Genomic DNA, 12,839 nt, shown 5'->3' with positions numbered 1-12,839 from the left:
CGTTGTCCAAAGGAGGATGTTAAAAAAGTGCCGATTTCTGCCCAAAAAGGTGTAAGTAAAAGGGATAGTGTTTTTTATAGATTTTGACCTCCTGAATACGATAAAACAATTGAAAAGTGTGTGAGCGTTAGAGAACACCTTGAAAATTGAGTTTAAACATGGTATATTGGTAAACCTTCGGAAAAGTGACCTCCTCGTAAAAATGAATAAAAATATCCAATTCTTATGTATTTTTGCCTCCTGAATACGAATATAAAACTTAAAAATGACGGTCGAAACCGGAAATACCGCAAAATCGCAAAAACTCTGAAAAATGCAGGTTTTCGTAGTATATCTCCGAAAATATTGATTTTAGAGGAAAAAGTTTCAAACAAAAAATGAAGGTCTTGAAAAACTCTACAAAAAGGGTTATTTGCATTTTTGGCGTAAACTCACTTTTTTGGCTGTTATGTAAAACAAATAATAATTTTTAACACATTTAATACAATTCAATGCACTGTAAGGTATGCGCACGCGTGTTCTCAATTCGTCACACACACACGCACGCACACGCGCGCATACTCTTGGAAACACTCGACACTTGTAGAGAGGGTTTGGAGTCTTAAAATACTGTAATAGTGACGAACTACCGGTCCTGATCTCTACAAGAATACACACACATACACACACACACACGACACGAGCAAGTTTTGGCAGCTCTATGGGTTCACCCTTGTCCCCTGTTTTGGCTGATATGGTGTTAGACGATCTGGAGACTTCCTGCATTGCATTGTTAGATTTTAATATGAAAATATATCGTAGGTATGTTGACGACATTTTCATGATTTTACCCACTGACAAAATCCAACAGGTTTTAGACATATTCAATAACTACCACTCAAGACTTTGTTTTACTGTGGAGATTGAGAACAAGAATTCTATAAAGTTTTTAGATACCACTGTTTTACGTGATAATAAGGGTTTGACTACGGATTGGTATAGAAAACCAACGTTCTCGGGACGGTATATTAATTATTTTGCTTCCAACCTTTTACAACATAAGATAAATACTATCACGAGTTTGGTTTACAGGGCAATCCTACTATCGAATGACAAGTTTCATGAAGCAAACATACAAGCAGTGAAATCTATCTTGCTTAACAATTGTTATCCACTGGACTTCATTAATAGATACGTTAAAAAAAGGTTAAATCATATTAGATATAAAAAGATTAATTGTAACAATCAAAGTGTAACTCGTAATAAAGAGAATGATAAAAATAGTAGAATTTTTGTTAACATTCCTTTCATTAAGGGATTTAGTGAAAGCATTTTTCGAATTCTTAAGAGGTTCAAACTGAATGTGACATATTTGGTTAATAATAATTTAGAATGTGTAATCAAACATGGAAAAGATAGACTAACACATGACTGCAGAACCGACGTTGTATACAGAATTAATTGTGCGAACTGTGAGGCCTGTTACATCGGCCAGACAAAAAGGCATCTTAATACTAGGATAACAGAGCATATATCTGATGTAAGAAAGTGTGAAAGCAACTGGTCAATGGTCAGCAAACATAGGGTGAATTGTGGTCATGAATTTAATTGGTCAAACGTTGATGTTCTTCATCAAGAGACACAGTTACGTAAAAGATTGATCGCGGAAATGGTGTTCATTAAACGCCATAAATTGTCGATAAATCTGCAGAAAGATACAGAGAACCTACCTGACATCTATGATATTGTTTTGACTAACATGTAGGATTGTCTTCACTTGTTTGCTGGCCTCGGCTGAGTACTGATGTATTTCTGCTGTGAGCTTGGGTGATGTCATTTTTCAAGTTAATGGTCTCGTCCAGCCAGTAAGTTGGTGATATGGTTTTCATATTTGTCTTTATGATATTTCAATTATAGTATATTTTTAAATTGTAAAGTTTTCAAACTTTTTATTGTATTGGTAATTTGTAAATTGTTTTTGTGACTGTTTTTAGAATAAGACCGTTGTAAATTTGACATTTGATAAGGACCGGAATCGCGGTTGAAACGTTATGTATATTTTTAAATTAAAGTTGCCAGAGATTGGTCGAAAGAGGAAAAGATTTGAATTATTTGTAATAATTTCCTGGCGGTACAAAAAGTTTTGATTTAATTGGATAATAATATTAAGCAAATATTTTTATACGAATAAATATTTTAATACATAGAAATATATTTATTAATACAAATAAGTGTTTTTTTTTCAAAATACTTGGCGCTGCTAAACCGAATCAAAAATTGTCTTAGTATTTAAATAATCTAAAGATTACAATAATTTCCTTAAACTCTAAATTACATAACAACTCGCTGAAATACATATATGTACAAATGTAGTTAAACTTATTCCATGCTTAATTCTAATGTCACACACATAACACACATGCACGCATTCACAAGAGAGAAAGAAAGAGAATGAGGCAATTAACATGATAATTCGGTTTAGCAGCGCCAAATATTTTGAAAAAAACACTTATTTGTATTAATAAATATATTTCTATTACGACGTACTTTTCCCGCCGCTCAGCTGGCCTACGGTCCGCCGTACGCGTAGGCGCGGCGTCGCAGATCTGAGAGCTCACGGAACAACGAAACGCCGAAAGCTAAACGCTCGGTACTTTACTTATTTGGGCGCCAGGCGCAATCACTTGCGCCACTCACGAAATACACGCGTTATACCGTTAAGCTCGACTAGTCCACGGCACGGGGTGGGTTTCAACATCAGGAGGCCGCTGGAAGGGAAGCATTAACAGACGCCACTTAAATAGATAACAAAATATATTTCAAATAAGCCGGAAGGTATTCCGGACAATACAGCGGTTCGCCACTGCAAGGTACCCGTCACGAGGGTAACGTAAAATTATTGAACTCAAACGTACCAAACGAGAAACGGAATTAACAAACGATCTTAACGAGATTTACGGTTGTAACAAAACTCAAACGCTACAAACGATAAACGGAATTAACGGTTGTAACGAAACTCAAAAGGCGGTCAACGAAACTCACGGTACGTACAATGACGCACGCCACGGCGATTAACCTGAGTCGAAATTACGCGACAAACGATAACGCGAGCCAAGCATCCGATTCGGCTTCCTCGATCGCTAGGTCACCTTCGATCTCGCACGGTACCACGTTCGGAACCTCCCTCGGTGATTCGTGCGAGTCTCCGCGAGCACGGTCTAGGAGACGTTCGACACCACGGGCCCGAAATCCTTCTCCGCGTCGTGACCTCGCCTCAATCCTGAACTTCCCCCTCAAGACGTGACCGGACCCAATATTGCGAGCAGCCTTCCAACTCAAAACGTCAGACCACTCGGGATAACGAAACGCGCGAACCGACACTCAACTCGGAACGATAACGAGACTCATCGCGGAACGCAAGATTCGAAGATACATTTACACGGAAATCATACAGTTCCGAGTACAATCGAGAAACGCGACGCAACGACAATTACGCTAATTGTAACGATACACTAACAAACGCTACCTCTGACTGGAGCTGACTTTATGAGCGGGACTTTCCATCACGCGACACCGGGGCGGACGGGCCTCGCCTTTCGTACGTGGTCCTCGGAACTCACACGGGATCATTACGCGGCAGTAATTACTGCAGTACCCTTCATCGCAGCAATCGCGGATCACGAGGCGCCGTCCTAGCCGGTGTACCCGAATATCTCGCAGAGTGTGGACCTTACATTAGTGACTCTCGTCCGTCTTCTGTACTCGTCCGGTCGCTGGGCCCTTCCTCTTCGATCGCTCGTTTCGGCAGTCCAGCTCACAGTGACGAGTCGCGGGGCGCGTCGCGAGATCCTTCCCCGCTCGCGCATCGATCCACCACCGAGCCGCCCTCGAGCCATCGCAGCACCCTTCGCTGCTATCACTCGCTGCTGTAGGATGGATTGCCGCTCTCCAGGTGCTCCTTTCGTGCTGGCCGTGCCGACTCCCTCCGTTCCCGGAGTTTCTTCGTCGAGCTGGCCAGGCCCAGACGAGGGGTCTGGAGGTCTTGACAGGAGGATAGCTCACCTAGGCTTCGGGTTCGCCCTCCTCCTTTCGGTCTCTCGGCACGGAATTCTGCTGCTGCGGATGTCACCTGCGGCTTCGCTCCTCTTTGCTCGGTATAAGCACCAGCTCGGACGGTCGGCGGCCCCGATCTTCTCCTGCGGCTCGGACCCTCGCAGGCTCCCGCGACTCTCAACGCCTCAGGCTCCTCCGGTGTCTTCCGTGCTGGTCCTCGGTATAATCTTCTGGTTATTGATGCACACTCTGCGAAACTCGTAAAAAGGATTAGCACACCGCTCGCCGTTACTCGGTAAAGGATCGCTCCCCCTCAAACGAAAGGAACGATCTCGGCGGAATAGGTGTGCTTCCTCAGTCACGCGCCTTGTGACGGACGTCCTGAAACGTCACGTCACACTATGTATTAAAATATTTATTCGTATAAAAATATCTGCTTAATATTGTTATCAAAGGCTAGTATTCATAGTCCATTCTTATTTCCAGACGATCTGAAGTAATGTCTTAAGATGCTAATACGACTGTGTGATTGGTTTCAAATATCTTATGATTGTACTTAATTAAGATGGTCTTAAATCAGAATTAACAATGAATATCGGTCAAAGAGTAATAATAAAGTAATAGATTTTCTGGTTTGCATAAATATCCATTGTAGTTGACGCAATTTGTTCATATCATTAGTTGTGTAGAGTCCTTTTTTGAAAGAACTTCAGGCGCGTATACTTGGTGCTTTTTTTGTACCTTTTTTTAAAAAGGTAATTTTGTTGTGATTTCACACATTTTGTAGTGTGAAGTATGTTATACTTTTTTTATAATATATGAGGAGATGAAAGCCATAGTCCTGTCAGTCAAGGTTTTTAAAAGTATTAATTTACATGTTTATAAAATATAAAATTATATTAAGTATATTTATGCACAGAAGTCAATATATGCAAGAAAAAAGAGTTTACCCCGTCGTTATTTATTTCGTTTAATAAATAAATATAAATATACATTCTGTAAAATAATATCCGGAATTAGTTAATCAACGTCGTCGTTGTCGTTGTCGTCGTCGACGTGGTGTAATGTCGTCGTCGTTGTCGTCAACGTGGTGCAACGTCATCGTCATCGTCGTCGTCGTCGTCGACGTGGTCCTCTCACTCATGCCCTCTCGCTCTCTCGCCCTCTCGCTCTCTCATGCACTCGCTCTCTCGCCCTTTCGCTCTAACACTCACTCGTTCTCTCATTCACTGGCTCTTTCGCTCTCTCATTCACTCTCTCTCTCTCTCTCTCTCTCGCCCTCTCACTCACTCGCCCTCTCGCTCTCTCATCCACTCGTTCTCTCGCAAATATATCTTTTCTCACTCCAACTTCTTGCAATACATCGCGTCGTACATGCTATTTGCATCTCTGGTAGTCTGATACTGAAGCCAGATCGCGACCGCGGCTCACGTCTCACCGTAGTGGGGGGGGGGGGGGGATGACACAAGCGATGAACCAATCAGTGAAGTGCTGAGCGCACACGCACGCGGTTCTCGTTTGCGTATGCTGGTGCACGCAAGAAAACCGATATTAGCTGCTGCCATCTCGTTGAAAAGAACGAACTGCACAAACGACGATGATGTCGACGTTTCTTAATCGAAAAGAGTGACCGCAAAAATCGCCTATTTTTGGTCCCGCGATATTGGAATTGAATTGTGTGCCAAATGGTACTTTATGATAAGACATCAATCACCAAAAAGTTTTAAGTTGAGGTGAGAATTAGTTTTAGAGATATGGAGGGTCAAAGTAGTCAAAATTCATTAACGCGTCAGCTCATAACGCTTTAAAACACGAATGTTTATGTCTATCTAATAATTTAAAACTTCGTATCCAGAGGTTTTGCTGATTGTTAACAACGAATTTCAAGTCAGATTTTAAAAATTCAAAATGGCTGATTAAATATGGCGAATAATATATTTAAAAAATTCATGACTTAAAGTTACAAAATCGATTTTCGAATCCTAACGAATTTTTAAATTGTTGAATATTTTATATTAATTATATTAATTTATTATTATATTAATTAATTATAATTATTTTCAATTATATTAATTAATTATTATATTAATTTCATAATTACTCTTGTTTTATTATCATTGTAATAATTTCGATGATGCATCAGTTATAGCTCGGGAAAGAAAGAAACAGAGGATGTCTGTGCCGGTGATGTCAGACTATAGCCGTGACTAGCACACAACTTTTTTCAATATAATAATTAGTTATTTTCAGAACCTCTTTTCTGATAAGTAAAGTTCGGATCATAGAGATATAAAAATGGAGTGCGTGAGCGAGCTGAAAAGCAATATAGCAATAGAAAGAGAAAGCTGTAAAAAGACCCCTTTGTCTTTGCACATGTGCAGATATGGGAAGACTGCGTATCTCTGCAAAGGCGCATGCGCAACTGAGAAGGACAGACGGGCCTCCATGCGGCGTTCCGTTTCTATTCCTCTATCGCAACCGCTTACGCGTTAGCATTTTGAATTTTTAAAATCTGACTTGCAATTCGTTGTCAACAATCAGCAAAACCTCTGGATACGAAGTTTTAAATTATTAGATTGACATAAAAATTCGTGTTTTAAAGCGTTATGAGCTGACGCGTTAAGGAATTTTGACTACTTTGACCCTCCATATCTCTGAAACTAATTCTCACCTCAACTTAAAACTTTTTGGTGATTGATGTCTTATCATAAGGTACCATTTGGCACACAATTCAATTCCAATATCGCGGGATCAAAAATAGGCGAAAAAAACCACTGATTTTGCGGTCACTCTTTGCCAATTTTAGACTTTTCATCTCCATATCTCCGCTCGTAGGGCACGTAGAAGAAAAATGAAAACACTTTTATTACATAATTCGACCCCAAGCTATCCATTGAGCCTACTCTGAACTTGATCCGTTCAGCGGTTATTGAGATCTAATAATCTGAGTGTCTGCGAAAGCGTCGCTTCGCGTAATAGTGTCACGGTGCGGTCTCGCTGCGCGTATACTTGGCGCGAGATACTACCGTGTCTCTTAATACGCGCGTATATGTTTTCATCTAATATGACGTTGGTTGACTTCTAATCTGGCATTACTGCTCTGCATCTATAAACAACACTGTTGTTTCTGTGCAGTTAGTTGTACAATCTTCAGAACTCGAGTTATTGTGAAATATCTCGAGAAATCACCGAAACGAAATAACGCGCACTTTAAAGCTAAAAGTTGACACTTTTGCATGGCGTAAACGATATTTGGGAAAAAACTTGTTGCCGATGCTACAACGTCATAAAAATCTCCAAAATCATCGTTTTTGGCCTATTTGACGCCATTTTTCTTAAAACTGTGACGTAACAGCCAAATTTGGACAACGAATTCGTATTTAGCAGGCAAAAATACATCGAAAATGACTATTCACACTCATGTGACAAAAATGTTGGACAGTGTAATCGAACGACAGCAGAAAACGATTGAGTATCACCATCTGCACATCAATAAGATAGTGATTCTTTCACGCTCCAATAATTTGTCAGCCATGTTTAGTCGAACGCTCAACTTTTAAGTTATTAATTCAGAAACTAAAAAGACAAAAACCTCAACAGCAGCAGAGAGCGCTTTACCAGACGTTATCTCCCTACCCGCGTGATAATGTGCGAGAAAATAACACTTTTGTACTCGCATTTTATACTGCCATGAAGCACGAAAAAGGGAAAGGGGAGAACGCGTGAACGAGAGAAGGGAGCAAGAGGGTGTCAGATTATTCGATATACAACTCCACACGGTATATCTTGGGTAATCATAATGCTAATAATACTGCCCAGCCTACAACTTTCAAGCTCCATAACTCGAAAAGTACTTATCAGAAAACTATTAAATACCTCATTATAGTGTTTTGAAAAGCTCTCGAAGCTACAAAAATATCTAATAAAAAATGGGGTTCCTATCTAAAAATTTCTAGGTCTTCTTTACGTGACTCTGACAACGCTATTCAAGGTCGTACTAATATTACTATGTGATGTGTCACTTAACATAACTTTTGTATGGATCGTTTTTCACAAAAATGCGTATTTTTCGAAATATTTCGAGGTGGTCATACTTTTGGTATACCCTCTATATATAAATGAACGCTGTCCATTTGCACTGTGTCTAACTGAACGGTGTCCAATTGAATTGTGTGCAAAATTTCGTATCCACTTGCACCGTGTTTTGCAATTTGCAACTTGTCCAATTGTAGTATATCCAGATAAACTCTCAATCAGCGCACTTTTATCTGAAAAATTCAAAATTATTTATTGCACAATATGTTGTTTAAATAATTGTAGATATTTGAATATATAATGTGAGTATGTAAGAAAATATATATATATATATATATGTGTCATATTAAGTGCTATTTTCAGATACAAATAACCAGTGATAAAGTTAATGCTAAAACTGAAGAAATTTCAAAACTACATAATCAGATCAGAGATATATGTTTCGAATACATGAATAGTATAAGCGATAATAAATTCCGTAATTTTCTATGTAGAATATTTAAGAAAAAGTATAAAGAATTAAAAAGGGAAGATGGTAAGAACATTTCGAAGACTTTTCGTTTTGGAAGAAAATATTAGGTGTTTTGGTTAATTTCTGCTGTTCGCATATAGATGGCTCCAGCTGCAAATGTAATGAACTGTGACAACTGGAACTCAACTGGAACTGTTATATTTAAGGTTAGACATTTTTCAATAGAATTCAGTCCAAGGTGTAGTTTTGCAAGGAGTGATATTATTTTAAAGCAATTCAAAGTGGAACGCGATAAGTTGTTTTTTCTCCTCCACTACTTTGATATAAAGAACACTGCAGCTGAAGCACATCGAATATTAGTGGAAATTTATGGTGACTCTACTCCATCAGAAACAACATGCAAAGATTGATTTTGACGATTCAAAAATGGTGATTTTGATGTGAAAGACAAAGAACGTCCAGGTCAGCCAAAAAAGTTTGAAGACGCCGAATTGCAAGCATTATTGGACCAAAATCAATCTTAAACACTCAAGTGAATTGGCTGAGGCACTAAATGTTGCAGTTTCGATAGTTTCTGACCGTTTATATGCAATGGGAAAAATTCAAAAGTAAGGAAAATGGGTTGCCACGTGAACTGATCGAAGCGAACATGCTGAACCGTGTATCCATCACCATTGTCCTGCTTGCCAATCAGAAAAAAAAGAGTTTTTGAACCGGATTGTCACTGGTGATGAACAGTGGATCCATTATGACAATCCTGAACGCAAAAAATCATAGGTATATCCAGGCCAATCATCGACATTGGTGCCAAAACGCAATATTCACGGTCATAAGACATTGTTCTGTATTTGATGGGATCAAGAAGGTGTTGTGTACTATGAGCTCTTAAAACCAAATGAAACTGTTATGGTTGACCAGTACTGACAACAATTATACAGTTTGAAGCTAGTGTTGGATCAAAAACGACTACAAATCACAACAAAAGAAAAGTGATTCTGTTGCACGACAATGTCCGGCCACATGTTGCAAAAGTCGTTAAGGAAACGCTGACAGAACTCGAATGGGAGGTTCTTCCGCATGCCGCGTATTCTCCAGACCTGACCCCGTCTGATGACCACTTGTTCCGTTCAATGCACCATGGTCTTGAAGACACGCTTTCGAGAGTACAAAGAAGTTCGAAAGTGGGTGGATGAATGGATTGCTTCAAAACCTGAGTCGTTCTATCACCGCGGAATTCATCTCTTACCAGAAAGATGGGGAAAAAATATAAAACGATGGAAAATATTTTGATTGATTAATCAATTTACTTTGCAATTGAAATAAATGTGTTTTTCAAGCAAAACAACAGCGGAAATTAACCGAAACACCTAATATAATGTTATAATGTCGTCAACTTGAAACAAATATTCTAATTGTTTTAGATTCTATTACATCAACGGTCGAAACGAGTTCGGATGCATCAAATAGCCCCAATGATGAATCCGACACATTTCACTTGGACGAGAACGTATGTCCTCCAGGATGCAGCAAACAATTATATGATTTAACATTTTTAATGAGAGAAAAACGATATGCGTACGAGCATCGCATTAAAGACGTGCAACAAACTGTGGAAATTCTTTCGAAGGAAATTGAAATTCAAACGAAAAAGTTAAAAGTTGTAGAGAGTATCTTGAACAAGAATGAAAATGACTTAAAGATATTCATGGTATTATCATTTTTTTAATTATTTATTTATAATCATTTTAATTTAGTTCATTTAATTCATATACTTTAATAGCTTAAGAAACAACGAAAATTGAATAACGTGGATACTACAGTGATAATGAGATTGCACCAGCTGCAATATTTTGAAGAATGTGAAGTTCTATCCAGAATGCACGATTGCATTGTGTTCGATAAAGAGAAACTATCTAAATTGTATATAAGAGTACAGGAGTTGCATGAAGAAACACTTGAGTTGCACGCTAAACATAAGTATGTAAGCACATTTTTTCTCTCCCCTTCTCCCCTTCTCTCTTGGCACTCCTCTTTCCTATGTCCTCTTTTCTTTCTAGCTTCTTCTCCTCTCTCTCTTTTTCTCTATACATATACATGTACGTATGTTAGGCCATTAACTAAGTAATTAGGATTTTTTGCTCAATTCATTTATTAAAATAAAATAGATAAATTATTTTTTAAATGATATAATTGTCGTCGGAATCTATAATTACCATTTTTTAGGCAAATAGTGGATTCCGCGGCAATAAAAGGTCAACTCTTTGGCAGAGAATAAGAATAAGATAATTAGATAGATACTTTAATCTACTAGGAGGTTACAATTTCTTACAACTACACGTTTCAATTTACATATATACACATATTCATTTTTATAACTATTTCTATAGACTTCATCTCATCCTTTACTCATATCGTACTTACATCTATCACATTTTACATATATGTACCTTATTGTTCTTGTTCGGAAGTCGAAGACTTTTTCGAAAGTTTAGTTGGAGCTAAAAATATATACATAAAATATTATAAAATATAAAAATAGTTCTTAAACCTAAGTTAAACACTAACTTTTTCGTATAACGTATATATTTAATTAACAATAAACTTAATAACCGTACGTAACAATAAAGAAACCAATATCAGTATCAATAGGAAAGAAACAGTATATACCTAGTATAAACATATATACTTCCATAATATATTAAGAACACTACAATGATTATAAAGTTACTAAAAACAAATTATATTATGTATAACATGATATATATATGAAATATAAATCATTATTATGTATATTATCAACCCCTATAATAATAAATCTAATTAGTTCTATAAACACATATTTAACACAATTAGAATAATTATTTTACGTGACTGCTTTTTCACATCAACTCAGTAACGTTTTCTTTGCAATAATAGTCTGACTAACCTTGCTAACTCGGATTAAGTCGCAACTTTGGTTTCTTTCTTGTAATAGAAAATAAACATTCGATAATGTTCATCTTCAACAACAATTAGATATAATAACAAATTTAAAAACCGATAAAAGAATCTCTGGATGGGACATACATATAATATTTTCTGCACCAAACATTCGAGAAACCTATCAAATAATATAGACCTATAACAAGTGAGTTGTCTCCACATACTGCCTTTCGGTCTTGTTCTCCGAAATAATTTTTTTAAGCTTTTAGTTTCTATGATATTATAGAGTAATACAATAAAGTGTGAAAACGCTACTACGAAATAATTCGAACTAATATCACCCAAATTGTTTCTGCCAAAGAAGACGAAAAATCAAAAGGGAGGTTAATACAACACAATATTAAAAAAAGTACTGTAAAAATCTAACGAACTATATTAACCCGCCATAGGTTTTTTGAACTTACAATGCATTACGTATTCTTTGTTACATCATTTATACTCTGATGTTGTTGACAGTCAAGTGATATGGATCTGCGCTAAACCGGTGATTTTATAATAATTTTATTATTGTTAGTAGCATAAATACATTTAAATTTTTTAAAGATAAATTAAATAATAATTATCCGTTTTTACCTAAAAATAAATCTAATCATCACATTATGATAAAACGAAAATAAACATCTTTTTGTTAAATGATTCTAGAACAAAGATAATTAAAGTATAATTGTGGAACCTGCCTTATTATCTTCCTCTCTTGTGACGGTTTTGTTGCTGATCATTTAAAATAGCAATGTTTTTCTACAATGTGTTATGTCTTAAACCAAATACCAAAAAATTTAAATGCTAAATAGGGGTAAATCCATAATATTATATATTCAATGTTTACAAATATGAGTATATACTTATATGTTTCTATCCTCTCAAACCTTTTTCCAAAGAGAAAAACATACCTATAAATATAAATAATTAAATTTTTCTCTATAAAACGATAATATTAAAATAAATTTCTGTTTTCACCATAGTTTAAAAGACAGAAAGCTTTCCATTGTCTCCCGCTTATTATTTACTCCAGATTATAAGTTAGCAGTTAGTGGTGTAAATTTTTCACTGACTACGAGATATATATCGTTTCCGTTTTGTGTGTGTTGGTTAGTTAGCAATGTGCATAAATGACAAAATAAACTGTGCAGTTAAAAAATCCAATATCACCTGACTTGAAAATCAATAACAATACAGTCGGTATCGTGTAGTCACGTCCTGACGGCCGAGCTTTACGAAATTATTGGGAAACTTTGATCCTTCGTAACTCAAAAAACTATTGTGCCTCGAATTTCGTATCTTCAGAATTTTTCACTCTATTTTACTTAGACACGCTATT

General features: G+C 36.8%; 1 protein-coding gene across 1 annotated transcript in view; it reads left to right on the top strand.

The window, feature by feature from the left end:
* The window catches only part of LOC105280187 (cilia- and flagella-associated protein 44-like), a 36,970-nt gene extending 26,651 nt beyond the window's left edge, over nt 1-10,319 (top strand). The window contains exons 3-4 of the mRNA XM_026971713.1: nt 8,431-8,602; nt 9,961-10,319. Of these exons, the coding sequence (XP_026827514.1) occupies nt 8,431-8,602; nt 9,961-10,265 (477 nt within the window). The 3' untranslated portion in view covers nt 10,266-10,319. The remainder of the gene's footprint in view (nt 1-8,430; nt 8,603-9,960) is intronic.
* The last annotated feature ends 2,520 nt before the right edge of the window (nt 10,320-12,839 follow it).

The sequence above is a fragment of the Ooceraea biroi genome, chromosome 8, assembly GCF_003672135.1.
Source record: "Ooceraea biroi isolate clonal line C1 chromosome 8, Obir_v5.4, whole genome shotgun sequence".
In the NCBI taxonomy this organism is placed as follows: Eukaryota; Metazoa; Arthropoda; class Insecta; order Hymenoptera; family Formicidae; genus Ooceraea; species Ooceraea biroi.
Note: the sequence above shows the minus strand (reverse complement) of the source record. Positions and strands in the feature narration are given on the sequence as shown.